Source organism: Capsaspora owczarzaki (genome assembly GCF_000151315.2).
Source record: "Capsaspora owczarzaki ATCC 30864 unplaced genomic scaffold supercont2.2, whole genome shotgun sequence".
In the NCBI taxonomy this organism is placed as follows: domain Eukaryota; class Filasterea; order Ministeriida; family Capsasporidae; genus Capsaspora; species Capsaspora owczarzaki.
The window spans coordinates 2,227,493-2,242,996 of record NW_011887293.1 but is presented as its reverse complement, the minus strand read 5'-3'; the positions used below and the strand labels follow the sequence as shown (position 1 = coordinate 2,242,996).

The 15,504-nt window shown below is 52.2% G+C and overlaps 5 protein-coding genes across 6 annotated transcripts; 3 read left to right on the top strand and 2 right to left on the bottom strand.

Annotated features, from left to right (window-relative positions):
- Positions 1-170: 170 nt before the first annotated feature.
- On the top strand, positions 171-1,193 carry CAOG_01877 (hypothetical protein; the record flags this gene model as incomplete). The annotated part of the gene is made up of 1 exon (XM_004364688.1): positions 171-1,193. One exon carries the CDS (start codon positions 171-173, stop codon positions 1,191-1,193), a length of 1,023 nt encoding a protein of 340 aa, XP_004364745.1.
- Positions 1,194-1,283: 90 nt separating this feature from the next.
- CAOG_01876 (protein tyrosine phosphatase) lies at positions 1,284-3,716 on the top strand. Its single transcript, XM_004364687.2, has 7 exons — positions 1,284-1,294; positions 1,370-1,651; positions 2,070-2,172; positions 2,261-2,337; positions 2,422-2,694; positions 2,783-2,937; positions 3,052-3,716. The coding sequence occupies exons 2-7, from the start codon at positions 1,394-1,396 to the stop codon at positions 3,533-3,535; spliced, it is 1,350 nt and encodes a 449-aa protein (XP_004364744.1). The 5' UTR covers positions 1,284-1,294; positions 1,370-1,393; the 3' UTR covers positions 3,536-3,716.
- A 142-nt stretch (positions 3,717-3,858) lies between these two features.
- On the bottom strand, positions 3,859-7,337 carry CAOG_01875. Of its 2 annotated transcripts, none has more exons than XM_011271761.1 (2): positions 7,193-7,337; positions 3,859-5,942 (listed from the first exon to the last, which is right to left on the bottom strand). In XM_011271761.1, exons 1-2 carry the CDS (start codon positions 7,211-7,213, stop codon positions 4,077-4,079), a joined length of 1,887 nt encoding a protein of 628 aa, XP_011270063.1. In that variant the 5' UTR covers positions 7,214-7,337; the 3' UTR covers positions 3,859-4,076. The 2 variants fall into 2 exon arrangements, with proteins under 2 accessions (XP_011270063.1, XP_004364743.1); XM_004364686.2 differs by lacking the exon at positions 7,193-7,337 and adding an exon at positions 6,073-6,197.
- An 89-nt stretch (positions 7,338-7,426) lies between these two features.
- Positions 7,427-10,212, bottom strand: CAOG_01874 (hypothetical protein). Its single transcript, XM_004364685.2, has 7 exons — positions 10,139-10,212; positions 9,168-9,440; positions 8,838-9,066; positions 8,650-8,732; positions 8,316-8,564; positions 7,890-8,197; positions 7,427-7,768 (listed from the first exon to the last, which is right to left on the bottom strand). Exons 1-7 carry the CDS (start codon positions 10,172-10,174, stop codon positions 7,555-7,557), a joined length of 1,392 nt encoding a protein of 463 aa, XP_004364742.2. The 5' UTR covers positions 10,175-10,212; the 3' UTR covers positions 7,427-7,554.
- Positions 10,213-10,915: 703 nt separating this feature from the next.
- On the top strand, positions 10,916-15,119 carry CAOG_01873 (xenotropic and polytropic murine leukemia virus receptor xpr1). The gene is made up of 13 exons (XM_004364684.2): positions 10,916-11,059; positions 11,211-11,292; positions 11,380-12,458; positions 12,570-12,671; positions 12,758-12,835; positions 12,939-13,017; positions 13,102-13,298; positions 13,413-13,595; positions 13,685-13,820; positions 13,912-14,103; positions 14,189-14,352; positions 14,442-14,578; positions 14,720-15,119. Exons 1-13 carry the CDS (start codon positions 10,991-10,993, stop codon positions 15,030-15,032), a joined length of 2,811 nt encoding a protein of 936 aa, XP_004364741.2. The 5' UTR covers positions 10,916-10,990; the 3' UTR covers positions 15,033-15,119.
- The last annotated feature ends 385 nt before the right edge of the window (positions 15,120-15,504 follow it).

Sequence of the window (15,504 nt, the reverse complement as noted above, 5' to 3'; positions counted from 1 at the left end):
TTCATTGCACTGAATAAGAGGCTTTGTTTTGCAAACCGCAAGTCTGGGGTTAAAAGAAGCTGACAACAACACGAAACAGGAGACGCTTCAAAATGAGTTCTATCGGAGATCTCCTTCCGAAGTACAGACACATCAACGCGGCAATCTCGGACAATCACCCGGTTCGAGCGATGTCGCTTCAGCAGGTCTGTCGGTTCTCGTATGACAGACTTGTTGCACTTCTGACGAGTTCGATTGACAAAATTGGAGGCGAAGACGACCAAGCCGCGCGTTTGGATGCGCAAGTCTTGAGCAACGAGCTGATACCGCCGAACTCAGCTGGCGCGAGCATGGCTACGTCGTTTGGTGCAACTGGCATGGGCGTGTTTCCTCAGCCCTATGAGCCTCAGCCAGGCTATGCTCCCTACCAGCCTGGCAGGTCGCAGCCCTCTTGGCCTGCTGGCTATTTTCCCTTCCTCCCACCCCCTGGCCCTACTGGCTATTTTCCCTTCTTCCAGCCCTATGCTTCGTATGGCGCGCCGTTCCTTCCTCCTCAAAACAGCATGCAAGCTCGGAAGGCTTTCCCCTCCGGCTCGGACGTGGTGGACGGCGTCCTGAATTTGTCCAGTGGTCGGGTCAATCCGTCGTATGCGAAACACCTTCGCGAAAGCAATGCCCTTGTCAACGTCGACAAGCTTCTCGAGTTCTTACAACTCAAGCAGTTGGATTCTGGCGAAGTCGTAACTCTCGACTTGTCCACGAACGAACTGCCTGACGAAGATCTCGAGTTCATTGCTCCCATCGTCCAACATCTCCAGTGCAATGTGATCAACCTGAGCTTCAATCGATTTGGTGCGGCGGCAGAGCGTGCAGATCTGACGAACAATCCTCGCAAGACTGTTGTCGAGCAGATTCGCAGGTTTGTGATGCTGCCTAGCGTGAGGTTTGTCAATCTGGTAGGCAACTACCTGACTGCAAGCGATTGGCTGGACTGGTTTCAGGACTTGCCAGCAGAGGCTTGGGACAAGATTGTGTTTATTCCACTCGTATGGGTTCGGGACCACGTCTGGGACGGCAGTGACATTGCTGGGGAACATTGGCGCCGTTCCAAAGATTGCCACGATTTCTTTTACTACTCAGGTACTGCTAATCCAGTGTTCACCACCCGCGACCGCGAAATTCTCGTGTTCATGAAGCTTCCCTCTGCCTCCTGAGTTTCCTGTCCGTTCGAGATGCTCCTTGCACTCTGCCTCCGACTTTCCTCCACCCCGTCACTTTGCACACTGTTGTTTTGATCAATTTTCCACCGATTAAAGTCAACTTCTGTTGTTGTTGTTGCTGTTGTTGCTAGTTTGCCTTCGTATTTGAACTTAACTTCTAAGCAACTCAGTCTTTTGTTTCCCCCCCCCCCATCATGTCCACCACTTCCAGCAACAAGCGCGCGAGTTTCACGCTCACGCCCTCATCAGACGCTGCTGCTGTTGAGAGCCCCACCGTCGCTGCCGCCGATGCGTCTGCTGCCGGTGCGACTGGGAAGGACGCCTCTTCGTCGTCGTCGTCGTCGTCCGCTGCTGCTGCTGCCGCTGCTGAGCCTGCGCCGCGCCGTGTCTCGCAGATGCTCGAGCTTGCCCTCGAAGACATCCTCGACAACGGCCTCGAGGAGACCTTCCGCGTACGGTTTCTCGCTTCACTTGGATCTCTCGCTCTGCTTTGGCTGTATCATCGTTTTCCATTGCTCTTCTTTGACCTCTCCCAATCTCGAATCCGAGGCACCCCCCCCCGCCTCCGACGGGCTACTTCCTCACTATGTTTCTGCTGTTTTCTTTTCGTCCGATGCGGAAGAGGCGAAGAGGGGGGAAGAGGGAGGGGGCGGGTGGTCGAACCAATGGAAGCGCCATGCTTCTGAGCAAAAGGCACCATTTGCTGTATACGTTGACTCTCTCGCACGCGCTCCGTCTGTCGCCAATGCGTGGATTTTCGAGTGCTTGCTTGACAAAGTCGCTCATTTTGTCGTGTGCTCCTCGAACTTGGGCCGCATTCGCTCACTTTCGAAAGGATTGAATCAATGGATCTCTGTTTCGTTCTCGCAGGAGCTCACCCAGTCAACGCGTAGCAGTGCTTCGCATCACACGTTCAATGCAGCGCGCGATCGTGCGAACAATGGCAAAAACCGCTACTCGGACGTCCTGCCCTGTAAGCCAAAGCTTTTGCTGCGTCTTTACCAACCAACTTTTGTTGTTTCTGAGTTGATCTTCTTCTTGTTGTTGTGCGTCTGCCACAGTCGATCTGACTCGCGTTAAGATTGAGCGTGAGACCGGTGACAACAACACGGATTATATCAACGCCAACCATATCAAGGTTTGTTTGTGCCGTCCGTTTCTTGCAGTTTTACTGCGATTTGTTTTTGGTGGCAGCCTCGCTCACAACACTCTGTCTCGTCAGTTCCCGCAAGTCAACCGCCATTACATTGCCGCCCAGGGCCCCACTGCATCCACCCAGATTGATTTCTGGCACATGATCTGGCAGCAGGGCGTGCAAGTCGTTGTCATGACCTCCAACCTCGTCGAGAAGGGCGCCCCGAAATGCCACTGCTACTACCCGAGCACGGTTGACGAAACGCTGGTTGTTGGTCCGTACCACATCAAGCTCGTGGCCATCGAGACTTCCGAGTCACAGTCGGACGTGACGCGCACTCTGAGTGTCCATAACGAACTGGTATGATATTCTGCCGTGATGGGGGGTTTTGGACTTGCTGATGCCGCCCTCAACTCACCTTCACACTACTACCTCCAACTTCCCGTAGACGGGTGCTTCCCGAGAGATTGTCCACCATCACTTTGTCGCGTGGCCCGACCATGGTGTGCCCAAGTCGGCAGACCATGTGCTCGACTATTTGCGACGAGTTCGTTTGTCGGCCCAGCGACTGGCACCCGAAATGCCCATCCTAATTCACTGCAGGTATGTGTTTTTATTGTCTTTTTTGCTTGGATTTACAGACATTGCGATTCTTTGATCTCGGGCTCACTCAACGCTTGCGATGGCACCTTGTCTGGTTGTTGCTTGCTTTAATAGCGCCGGTATTGGCCGCACTGGCACTTTCTTGGTGATTGACGTTTGTCTAGAGCTTTTCGAGCGCAAGCGTGGTGCCACCGACATTGAGATTCTGACCATCATTCGCGAGGCGCGTCTGCAACGCACCACGCTGGTCCAAACGGCCGATCAGCTCGAATTCTGCTACACTGCCGTCACCAAAGGCGTGCGTGAGCTCGAGATCAAGTTTGCTGAGGAAGATGAGCTTGCCGAGGCTGCTGCCGCCGCTGCCAAGGCTGCTGCTGAAGCTGCCGAAGCTGCTGCCGCCACTGCTGCTGCTGCCCAGAACCAGCACGATGCCTCGCGCAAGCGCTCGGCCGTGCCCATTGATAGCCCACATGTGAAGAGGTTTCGCAGCGGCGAAGGAAGCGCCGCGTCCATCCCCAAGATCTGGTGGGGCATCGCGGCGTTGACTGTGGCATTTGCGACGATTGCTGTGGTTGTTGCAACGAAGCGTCGCCGCTAAAGGGCTTTGACAGTTTTGGAAGCCAATCCACCCAGAAAACCAAAAAAAGCTGTGGTCACAAAAGGCTGTGGTGTGTCAAAGCGCCCTGCATTCCTGTTGAATTTGTTTTGTTGATAGGAGTCGCATGTTTTTGAAATATCACACCCCCCCAAAAAAAAAAAAAAAACAGTACATACAACAATTGAATCCATCTCGCTTTTCAGGGTGCGTCTATTGCTCTGTTTCTGTCTTCCCGCGCCCCCCCCCCCCGCTTGCCACACCGGTGGTTGAAAGATGCGGATTCTCGCCGCTGTCGATTGTTGTACGTTTTGGATACGATGGTTGTTTCTGCATTAATATCAACAACAGTCGAACGATACAACCACCACCAAAAAAAAGGCATATTGCGCAGCAACACAGTCTGAATAAACAAAACAAAAAATAGGTCTGATGAGGGTGTTAAGAATAAGGATGAGGTAATGTTATGCGGAGTGAGGAGAGGGCGGGAGAAAAAAAGTAACAGACGAAAAAACAAAGCAGCTAATAACAGGTGTAGGCAACTTCAAGTCGATGTCTCGTGCAAGGATGCAGCACAGGAGCCCGGAGCCGAGTCTCGCGGTTCCGAGGTCGGAGTGGCGGTTGCGTGGTGGCGGGCGGTCAGTGCTTGTTCCAGATGATGAACCGACTGTCGGATGTCGGCCAAGTGTCGGAATGCATCGCCGGAAGCAGCTGCGTCGGACTGGCGAGGCGCGCTGGCACAAGCGTCGACCGCCGCGAAAAGTCGCTCGGAATGCGAGGCTGAGGCGCACTCAAGCGTTCTCTCGAGTGTGTGCTTTTCAGCGATCGCAGTCTCGAGCCGCCGCTCCAACGACGCGATGAGAGACGTCTGCTGCGCGACAGTCGCCTCCAGCTCGAGCTGGCGCTTGCGCATTGCTTCCATTGCGTTGTTATGAGTGATGGCGTCAATGACGGGACCAGACGACACGGGCGCCAGCCCGCTTGTGAGGGATGCTGCGGAATGCAGCGAGACGCCATCGTAATTGTGCATGCGATGGATGCTTGTTGCTCCATCATTGAAGTGGCCGGGCGAGCTGTGAAAGGACGCTCCAATTCGCCGTTGGAAGCCGGCGGGCTCTGTGTGAGAGAATCGCGAACGCAACGAAAGCGTGTCTTGGTCGTGCAGGGTGCTGCCGCCAAACGCGCTGTCCATGTCGGTCGAGCTGAGCGCCCAACAGCGGACGGTGCAATCGTCGCTTGCAGAGAAGATCAAATTGCCATAGATTTTGACACAGCGCACCCAGTCAGAGTGCCCGACATAGGCAGAGTAGCAAACGCCCGTGACGGCGTCCCAGCAGCGGACGCTCTTGTCGCCCGAGCCGGTGACGACAATCCCACCGGATACGTCGAGGCACAGCAAGGGGCCTTTGTGACCGACATACTGCTGGAACAGGCCACCCGTGCGAGGGTCGAGGCAGCGACCCAGCTTGTCGGACATGCCAGCAAACAGGCGATCGTCGCCAAAGCACAGGCAAAAGGCACGAGACGCTTCGCACCAGATGGTGGCGTCTGGCACGGCGGTTTCCAGGTTCCAGCGCCGAATGGTGCCATCGTTGGAGGCACTGAACAGGGTGCGGGTTCCCATGGGCACCTTCACGTCGCGCACCCAGTCTGTATGTCCCTTGAACACGCGCCATTTGCTTTCGTCGAGCAAGTTCCACTCGACAATGAGGTGGTCTCCTGCGCCAGTGTACATGCGCCCTCGATCCACGTCGACGCAGAGGCAGTAAATGTAGCCGCTGTGGGCTTTTCGAAACACACGCAAGCACTGACCTGTTGTCGCGTTCCAAACCCGAACGGTTTTGTCGTTGCCTGCCGTGAAGAGGAAGAGTGGTGGAGCTGTTTCGGGCGACGCCGCTGCAGCAATAGCAGCAGCAGTAGCAGTAGTAGTAGTAGTGTCTGTTGGTGCAAAGTCGGGCAACCCGGATGCAGGTGCGGATGATGAGTGAGCTGGTGCCTTTGAGCTGGAGGTTGTAGGAGCTGCACTCGAGCTCGCGGCAGCGCTCGGTGTTGCTGTTGTTGTTGTTGTTGCTGTTGTTATTGTTGGTGAGGATGAGCTGGTAAATGTTGTGGTGGAGCTAGTGGTCGCTGGTTGAGATGACGAGGTGGAGGTGGAGCCCGCCGCTGCCGGCGTGGTTGTCCCCCCGGCGAGTGGGTTCAAGACAAACCCTGGATGTCTTACGAGCGCCAGACATGTGATTGCGGAGGAATGGCCGTTGGCAGCGAACGTGTGCTTGAGGGCGCCCGTGCGAATGTCAAACGCGCGTGCCTTGCCGTCCGCCGAGCCCGTGAACAGCACATCGTCGAGAATGTCTATGCAGGTGACTGTCTTCTTGTGCCCTGTGAATATGCGCTCGGTCGTATGGACCAACTACGAAGACAAGCAACGCAAGCGAAGCGAGCGGGGAAAAAAATTGTGGTGAGTTTTCAATGACGACGAGCTTCTAGTTCTTTCGCTGCATAGCGAGAAGGAGGGAAAGTGTTTGTAGGATGAGGTTTACCAGCTCGGGCACGCTGGGTGGCGCGACTGCGGCCGCTGCTTGGACCGCATGGAAATTGTTCATTCAAAAAACAAAAAAAAAAAACCGCGAGAAAGGCGAAAAAAAAAAGGGTTGTTCGAATGAAGAGAGTGAATGAGAGAGAGTGAATGATCGAGTTGAATATGATTGATGGAGAGAATGATTGATGGGGAATGTGGAGAGAGAGTCAGGGCGAGGGAGGTGGAGGGGGCACATCGAGCGGGAATCAACCCGAATTTGGGCAACCAGCCAAAGTTCAAAGTTCAAAGTTCCACGTTCCAAGTGCCAAAGTGCACACACTGTCGCTTGCTTTTGCGTTGCTTCGCGCAACACTCAACAGATGGTCTTTTTTTTTGTGTTGAATGGAACGCGAAGAGCGAAAAAGAAGAAGCAAAAAAAAAAAGCAATGAAAAACGACGCTTTTTTTATGTGTTCAATAAAAATTCAAAGGAGTCAGTTTTTAAAAGTTGCACGAGTTTTATGATTTTTTTTTATTATTTTATTATCTTTTGCACAGAAGGAAAGAAAAAAAAAAAAGAACGCCAAATCGATCGCTTTGTTGATCAAAGCAAAGACAAGCGACGATCGCGACGAAGAGCAAAAGAGAGCGAGTTTGTGAATGAGAGATACAAAAACGGGAGGCGGGGGTGGGGGGGAAAGGACCGCCCACTTTGAGAGCGCGGGAAAGAGAACAAATAAAAATAAAACAATAAAATCCGAACAATTTGAGTGGGCGAAGTTCGTTCGCAGCCATTTCCCGCCCCATTTTCACTCACTCACTCTCTCGCTTTGGCAGCTTCTTTCGAACGACCAATCCCCCGTCCCTGCGATGCTCCATCCACGCTCTTGTCCTCCTTGGCATGCGGGGCAGCTTCTCTGCTCCAATGCTCCATCTGCGCCAAAAAACACAACATGTGCATTTTGAAAAAAAGCGGTTCCAGCTTTTAATGGTTAAAACTTGGTCGCTTCCACCTCCAGACCGTGCACCTCCCTCGCTGTGCGCCGCTGCTCCGTTGGGCTCACTCTCGGTCTCTCTCCCTATCTCTATCTCTCTCCCACTTTCACTATCACCCTCAAGCACAACGCGCCTGCTTTGGTGTACCTGTCGAAAAGAGCTGGACATTGCAGAACAATCTCACTGGGACTGCATTGCAAAGCCAAAAAAAGAATGGCTCTCAACAAATATATTCCAATCATAATAAAAAAGTGAACGACTTGGCTTTCGTTCAGCGATTGATTGATACCGAAAAGCGTCATGGTTGTTGCTGAGCGCAACGGTGATGACTGTGTGCATAAAAGGCAGACAAACAAAACAAACCAACGAGCGGCCGGGGGATCAAGAACAAACAAAAAAAAAAAAAAAAAAAAAAACGTCAATTCAATACAAGCCAAAAAAATTCAACAAAACGGTAAATTCAACGAAAGGAGCACTCAAATGCTTCAGCCTCCTGCTTTGCAGGACACTCAAATGTGCAGATCGCCGTTCAGGCCGGAGGAAGCGTTGGCTTTGGTCTCGCGCTCCATGTTCAACCGCCGATACTCGCCCTTGAACAGGAAGACCGGGATGAGCGTGGCACCGACGACGCCGACCGCAAACCAGAGCGCGTTTGTCATGTCTTCTTCGGCGCCCGTCCGCATGGCGTCCATGATAAAGATGAACACGACACCCAACGCTTGACTGTATGTGTGTGTGGAGGTTGTTGCAAAAGGCCCAAAACAAAAAATGAGAATCGCGTTCCTCGTAAAGCCCAGCAAAATTGACCACAATCACTCCAAAAAAAAATACAATCCAATCTTACCCTGCCATCCACATGAAAGAAGCGCTAGTGCCCTCAGATACAGGGTAGGTCACCTCAACGGCGAGCTCAAGGCAGGTAGGGAGAAGCGGGAAGCAGAAGAAGCCAATCAAGCCGCACGTCACGGCAACCAGGACGTACTCGTCGGGGCGAGCAGAGAGCGCAAATCCCACAAACGATGCGGTTGCAAGAATAAAGCAGCCACGAAGAACGGGCCGGTACGCCTTGGTCTTGTCAATCAGAGGACCGCTGATTCCAGCGCCGACCAGACCCGCACCGATGAGGGCAGCTCCAAAAATGCCAGCATCGTCCTGCAGCGTGGGCGAAATTGTAGAAGCACGAGAAAGTGAGAGAGAGATGAAAGTTAGACACATCAAACAGCCGCGAAAATAACAATTCACGCAACACCTGCGGTCAACCCAAACTCACGTCAGTGTAGCCTTGAGGATGAACAATCTGCTCCAACAAGGTGGACAGGGCGTTGAAAATGCCAAGACCCACGCCGAAAGAGACGAGCAGGAGCAGGTAGGACTTGTTGGTCGCAACCTTCTTCAAGCCAACAAAGAATGGATCGGAAGGGGTAGCTGCGGACAGGCTCGGGGGCGTCGGGGGCTTGGCACGCATGAGCACGATCGTGATGACTGCAACGATGCCGGCCGGGATCATCATCATCCAGTGCTGTTTCAGAGAGAGAGAGGGGGGCGGGTTTGGACGTGAGTTGTTGTTTCGACAACAAACAAAGACAAAGACATGAATGCAGTACCATCGTGTTGATCGTCCAGGGCTCGGTGGTATCAACAATAGCGGGCGAGAGGACGTTCGCGGCAGCAATACCGATCGGGTTGGCTATCAAGCAAAACCCCGAAAGAAAAAAAAAAAAAAGTCAGCTCAAAACTTTGAAATCAATCTCTACAAGTTGTTTCCCCTGACATACGCTCTGCATTGCCTTACCGACGGAAGCAAGCATATTGGCAGTGGCACGCTCGCTGTCGCTAAACCAGACGGCGGCCAGCATGGTGGGAGCACCCAGGATGAACGGCTGGGCAGCAGCGGCAAAGAATTGGCCGACCATGACCACAGCAAACATGATGTTGGGGTCGGCGGAAGGAGTAATTTCGACAAAGTTGGCCATGTACTTGATGAATGCGCCAACTGCGTTGAGCACGGCTCCAAGAACGCACTGCAAATTAGGGGGAAAAAAACAAGAGAGGAAAATACAGGACGTGAGCACAAAGACAAGACGACAGTCAAAGCAACAAATCAAAACAAGCAACAACGTACTGCGTAGCGCAATCCACGGGTATCGAGTGCCCAGGACGCCATAAAGCCGAACGGGATGTAGAGGATCATGAATATTTGCGAAAGCATGTTGACCCAGGTGCTCGAGACGTCATAGTAGCGCTTGACGGTGTCCGCAATCGGCGCATATTGAATCCATTGGGCCGCATTGACGATATTGAGCAGGCAGACAACGGTGAGCATCAGCCAGCGTCGCTTGTAGACCTTGTGCGCTCCGACACCGTTCTGTTGGTGGATGGATACTGCGCTTGGCGTCTGTGTTTGGTTTCGGATGGACCAAAAAAGCCAGAGATTTGAGTTAGTTGAACACATATTCAGTGCATAACACATCACAAGGGGATCAAAGCAGGAGATAGGAGAGCAAAAGCGGATGAAAATTTTGAAGTACAACCGCAAGCCACTTTGTGTTCCCACCAACGACTCGCTTCCACACGACTCGCCAGGAGTGGCATTGAATGCAAGGCCAGTATGTCGAGTGTTTGGGCACCGTCACCCTCCCCCTCCCCCTCCTCTCCCTTCACCAACCTCGAGGCTGCCGGACAATGTCGGCAATGCCGACCCCTTGATTTGTTCTGTCCACCTTCGCCCGAGCGAGGCTTTTCCCTTCCTTACGTCCTTCCGTCCTTCTTCAATTGCGTCCATTGCTCATTGGTTTGGTGAGAGTGAGCCCCGTCGTGAGTCGTCGAGGGGGGAGAGGCTGCTGTTTGACTGCGCCGTCGTCGAGTTCGTTGTGTGCAAGCTCAGCCGTCGGCCGACCATTTGCCCTTCTCATGACCCTTGTGACTGCTGCTGCTGCTACTGCTTCCGTTCGCATCTCTCCTCCCTCTCCTCCTCCTTCTCTTTCTCCCTCTCCCTCTCTCTCGCTTGGTATCTGATCACACCACAGACTGTCTGTGGCTCGTTCCTGCTATCGACGCTGTGTGGCTGTTTTTGGCAGAATTGAAAGAACTCACATTTTCAAGCGCGTTGTAATTGTTGTGCGTTGACATCTGAGAAGTAAAAGAAGAGGGAAAAAAATGAAGATAAAGGTAAAAGAAAGAGTGAAATTGAATGAATTGAGTGAGTGAATTGGACGAAGAGAACTGCGGATTGAATGAATTGAATGGAAGGCAAAACCAACCGTTGCTTGATCCTCATCTCACTTCACTCACTCACTCCACTCATTCCAGTATCCCAAAGCAATGGATCAAGAAGCACGACATTCCCTTATTACTATTTGCTCTGAATTCGAGCACTTTATTCGAGCTCATTCGTCGTTTTGTTCGCTGTAAGAGTTGAGTTATTTTTCCAATGTGACACTGTTGTGGACTTTCATTGCTTGAAGCATGTGGACTTGTTTTCATTGTTGCAAAAAACATGCAACGATCTGACTGAGAAACCACATGATGCACTGAGACAAAAAGTGGCTGAAAGTGGCTGGCCCAATGGAAAGGGGAAGAAGAAAAGGCCTTCCAAGTCTGAAGCCGTCTGCTGTGTGTGGTCCTCATTGCCCCCCCCCCGCCGCCGCCGCCTCCCATAGCACAAGCATGAGCATGAGCATGAGCAAAGGGGGGATTGGCCCCCTTCTCAACTCTGCTCCTTCTGTCATTGCTACAGTCCCACCATGAGACATGGCGTTGGCCGCATCCTCTGCCGGCTTCACTTCACTCACTCGCCATCCACGAGCAAAAGCAGCTGTTTCGACATTGTCATACTGACCTTATGTGTCTATTTTGAATCCCTCTCTCTAGGTTGCAGATTTCGTTGGTCTTGTTCAACAAACGCCAGCCATAAACGAGCTGTAGCATAGCCAACAACCGAACTCGATGAAGTTCGCAAAGTACTTGGACCAGTCCAAGCTGGGCGAATGGAGCTCGCAGTATGTTGGATACCGAGTAAGTCACAAGGCAACACAAACCCTCTTCCCCCCCCCCCTGCATTACGGCGGTTGAGGGTGAGTTGATGGGCTTTTGGATTCATTGCTCATTCTGCATGTCAACCATGTCACAACCCCACACACCCCCACCCCCACACACCCAAACACAGAAAATGAAGAAACAGCTCAAGCGAATCGGATTGGTCGCCACCATTGCACCGCACTCGTCGGGCGACGAGTCTGCTGCCCCGAGTAAAGTGCCACGAGCTTGGTTGCGGTGCGCGCACGAGCAGAAACTCACATCAAACTCAAACGTCTTCTCCACGGAATGTATTGCAGAGCCGCACGATGATGACACGGATAGCCAGCCAGCTTTGCAGCCAGATCAGGACGCGGAACAGTTTTACCAGCAAGAGGCCGTCTTTGTCCAAATGTTTGACGCTGAAGTGGGCAAAGTCAACGCCTTTTTCAGCAAAAAGATGCAGGAAGCCATCACCCAGCAGAAGGAGCTCCAGAACCAAGCCAAGCAACTCACACAGCTGGCCCACGCACCCGAGACAATTCTGCCCAAGAATGCCCACCCCGGAGTGGCACGCGGTATTAGTCGTGGAGAGATGCTTCGCGCTGCCAACGAGCCTCATGCAGGTCACCACGACGCGATCGCCACTTTTGCAGCGCTTGCCGAGACGTACACATCGCCAGCGGGCGCCATGGCTGCAGTCCTCAGCAATCAAGCAGACGACGATGTCCACCATCTCACTCATCCTCAGCCACCGCGCCCTGAAGGGCCTTCCTCATACAAAACAGCCCTCGTGCCACCAGAGATTGTGGCCGCAAACTCGGCCCGACTTTCGAGCAACATGGAAACGACGGGTGAACCAGAAAAGCACGACTCGTCCGAGGAAGACACAGCCGCATTACACAGCACCAGCGATTACATGCCGCGCTCTCCAGAAGCGCGTGCGCAGGCCGCAGCTATCCGGGAGGACAAAGCATTCATACGGCAAATCAGCACCGAATCGAGCAAGCGTCCGGCCGTCAAGAGTGCTCTTGCATCGGCATTTCTTCCAATTGCCGCTGGTGTGGCAGTGTCAAACGTCGACTCATCTCCAAAGCAACTTTCGCTCAAAGCCCCTGCCTCGCTCCCAACTGGCGCTGTTTCTCACAGTCCGATAGACAAGGCCCGGCAATCTGCATCTGCGGCTGCACTTGCCGTGGAGCCTTCACCACCCTCGGTTCAAGCCAAGCAGCACCGACTTGGTCTAGCAACTGTGCTGCACTCTCCCAATCGGTACAAGGTGGCGCTTCGCAAACTTTCCGCCGCTATTGCCGAGCACTACCGCTTTCTGGACATTCTGCGCAATTACCATATTCTTAATCACACTGCACTCGCGAAAATCTTGAAAAAGCATGACAAGGTAAAATTTTCTCTCAACGAAGTGACGTGCAATCACTCCAACTCGAAATTGCTTCTTTTGATTTCGCGATGTTTCACGATCGTTTTTTTTTTTTTTTTTTGTCGCTTCTAGACTACGGGCTTCCGAACTTTGGCGGTTTGCATGGACAAGCTCAAGAATGAGCCGTTCATGAAGCTTCGAGAGAAGCTGAGCAGCTTGATGGAGGACTGCGAGGTATGAACGCAAATGCGTTTCTCCGAGCTTGCTCGTTTGCTGGTTGTGAGAACAAGGCTCAATGGTTCTGCCATCTTGCTGAACAGAAACTCTATTCTGATGCCATCTGTGACGGCGATCGTCGAGCTGCTATGCGTCGTCTCCGGCTTGTCGATGAAGAAACGGTAGGGCACGCTGGCTGTCGAAGCAGTTTTCTTTGACTGTGCAGCACCATTGCCACTGACTTCGTTTTTGTTGACGACCCTTGTCATTGTTTTCAACTCATAGGTTCAGGCAGGGTCTGCTTTTCGACTCGGACTTCTGGGTGGCATGTGCATTCCTTTATTCATTCTGGTCATCATCGCTGGTCAGAGAACGTTGCCATTCATGCGTGTTACAGCCACAGATTTGTACTCACGATGGGAAGTTTTCTTTCTGCGCCGTTTTGCAGTCAGCTCGCGATACGCGGATGGCGCCTTGGACGACTTCCAGTCGATTTGGCTCATGTACCGTGGCATGCTTTTACCCATTTACATGCTTTGGCTGGTGGCTGGCGATATATGGATTTGGCAAAAGCGGAAGATCAACTATGCCTTTATTTTCGACTTTAATGTTCGGGATCACTTAAACTTTGTAGAGGTTGCCGAAGTAAGTTCTATTTTTCTTTTGTGTTGTTTTGTTTTGTTTGACCTTGATTGTTTGTTTGTTGCTCAACAAACCCTTGCTCGTCTTGTTTGAAACTCATCTTGACGATGCATCCAGGTTGCGGGCTTTCTGTCAGTGTTTTGGTGCGTCAGCATCCTGTGTTACACCTTTTCGGACTCGATTAGTTTTATTCCGGCGCGGTGGAATCCCTTGGCTCTTGCGTCATTCTACGTTCTCTTCATGTTCAATCCCTTCCCCATTTTCCGTCGCTCGGCGCGCTACTGGACTCTTCGCACATTTGTACGTCTCAGACGCAGCGCACTTCGGTCTTGTTCAATCCGCTCTTGATTGATTGCTCACCAACCAACAAACAACCGCTGCCAAAATAGGGTCGAGTTATCGTATCACCGTTAACAAAGGTCCGATTTGCCGATTTCTGGTTTGGAGATCAACTCATTAGCTTGGTCGTCGCCCTTTTGGACTGGGAGTTTCTGTTTTGCTACTACATCACGAGTGCGACGTCCTGTAGGTCCACGCCGCCGAATTGCTTGTTGGAAAATCATCGGCGGTTGTTGTCTCTCATGCTTCCGGGGTTGGTTATTTTGGCTTTTTGCAGCATCTCGATGCGTCAGTGTATCGTACGGCGTCCGTCCTGTCATTACCTGTCTGCCGGCCTTCTGGCGTCTCATGCAGTGCCTTCGACGTTACCGCGATACGAAGGCCAAGTTCCCTCACTTGGTGAACGCTGGCAAATACTCTGCCACGATCATGGTCGGCATCTTCTCTTCATTGGATGCGTACTATCGAGGTGAGTGGCATCTTGAAATCTTCTTAAAATTCGTCTCTGGGACGGCACACCTTACACATTCCGCAACTCTTTCGCTCGAATGCAGAATCCCATCCTGGATCGTCGTGGAACGCCTTCCGAACCATCTGGGTTATTTGTGCCAGCATTAGCGCAGTTTACTCTTACACGTGGGATATCAAGATGGATTGGGGTCTCACGGAACGCAAGTACAAGTTTTTGCGCAAGGAGCTGGTCTACTATCCCAAATTCGTAAAGCCTCGATGTTTCGTTTTTAGCCGCTTGTTGCAGAATGGTTCATTCTAACATTCCGTTCGGGACAAAAAAACCCAATTTCTTAGGTCTATTATTTTGCCATGGTTCTCGACTTGGCACTCCGTTTCCTCTGGACTTTTACCATCGCCCCGCAGCAGAATATCGGCAACTTTTTGAGTTCTCAAATCTTTTTGTCCGTTCTTGCCTTTTTGGAAGTTTCGCGGTAAGTTTGTTCTTGTTTTTTTTTTTTTTTTTTTTTTTGTCGTTGGGTTGTTTTTCTGGTTTTCTTTGCTTGGTTGTGCTTGCTATTTGTTCTTTGTACTCGGGTGCCGTTGTTTTGACGTTGTGCTGCCTTTCTCGACAGACGCTGCATGTGGAATATCTTCCGCTTGGAGAATGAGCACCTCAATAATTGCGGTCAGTTCCGCGTTATTCACGACGTGCCATTGCCCTTCCGTCCACTGAAACAAGACGAGGAAGAGGTCCCGCTCCAAGCCGCAAAACTGCGAAACCCTGCTCCGTCCGAACCAGCGAGTGAGCTCCCATCCCGTGCACCTAGTGTGATACCTGAGGACATTTCTCCCGCCCACCTGGCGGCCGTACCGTCCATTAACAGCACCCTTGCGCCCGATGATGCACTCGATCCGTTCAAGGCCTTGGAGAAGAAGGCTCAATGAGAACTTTGTTTGTTTGTGTGTGTGGGGGGGGGGTTCTGCCAGTGATTCCAAGTATACATGTACAATTGTAGTTCTACGTTCATCCTTGCTCGTTTGTCCATTGCATCCATGTCCAGTCCATTCGTCTATTTCCAGTGGCTGGAACATTCGTGAGCCACCCACCAAATCCCTATGCAAAATCCCAATGCAAAAACATCGCAATGCATGGCTTTTGTTGCAGTCGAATTCCCCCGCCGACCCCGCGCGTCTCCCTCGCTCCCCTCCCCCCAAGCCCCACGTTGATGGATGTCTCGCAGTCTATGCCATTCGTCTCCCGCCTATGCGTCCAGCGGGGCGGCAGAGCAAATCACCCAAACGCAAAAACCGCTCTTTTTGAAACCCAATTGCCCCCTCCCCTCCCTTCCACCCCCGCAACCAACCAACGCACAACCAACCCTCTGACTCGTTGCAGTCCCTGCTTCATTCCATGAAC

What these genes read in the sequence shown, in the direction of transcription:
- CAOG_01876 (XM_004364687.2), top strand. Translation starts at nt 1,394, where the DNA reads ATGTCCACCACTTCCAGCAACAAGCGCGCGAGTTTCACGCTCACGCCC. An exon ending in CTACTCGGACGTCCTGCCCT is followed by an intron (nt 2,173 to 2,260) that starts GTAAGCCAAAGC and finishes CGTCTGCCACAG; the next exon opens with TCGATCTGACTCGCGTTAAG. An exon ending in TGAGTGTCCATAACGAACTG is followed by an intron (nt 2,695 to 2,782) that starts GTATGATATTCT and finishes AACTTCCCGTAG; the next exon opens with ACGGGTGCTTCCCGAGAGAT.
- CAOG_01875 (XM_004364686.2), bottom strand. Translation starts at nt 6,135, where the DNA reads ATGAACAATTTCCATGCGGTCCAAGCAGCGGCCGCAGTCGCGCCACCC. An exon ending in CACCCAGCGTGCCCGAGCTG is followed by an intron (nt 5,943 to 6,072) that starts GTAAACCTCATC and finishes TTGTCTTCGTAG; the next exon opens with TTGGTCCATACGACCGAGCG.
- CAOG_01874 (XM_004364685.2), bottom strand. Translation starts at nt 10,174, where the DNA reads ATGTCAACGCACAACAATTACAACGCGCTTGAAAAT. An exon ending in CCCGTGGATTGCGCTACGCA is followed by an intron (nt 9,067 to 9,167) that starts GTACGTTGTTGC and finishes CCTAATTTGCAG; the next exon opens with TGCGTTCTTGGAGCCGTGCT. An exon ending in CAATATGCTTGCTTCCGTCG is followed by an intron (nt 8,733 to 8,837) that starts GTAAGGCAATGC and finishes TTTGCTTGATAG; the next exon opens with CCAACCCGATCGGTATTGCT.
- CAOG_01873 (XM_004364684.2), top strand. Translation starts at nt 10,991, where the DNA reads ATGAAGTTCGCAAAGTACTTGGACCAGTCCAAGCTGGGCGAATGGAGC. An exon ending in CGCAGTATGTTGGATACCGA is followed by an intron (nt 11,060 to 11,210) that starts GTAAGTCACAAG and finishes ACCCAAACACAG; the next exon opens with AAAATGAAGAAACAGCTCAA. An exon ending in GCTTGATGGAGGACTGCGAG is followed by an intron (nt 12,672 to 12,757) that starts GTATGAACGCAA and finishes CTTGCTGAACAG; the next exon opens with AAACTCTATTCTGATGCCAT.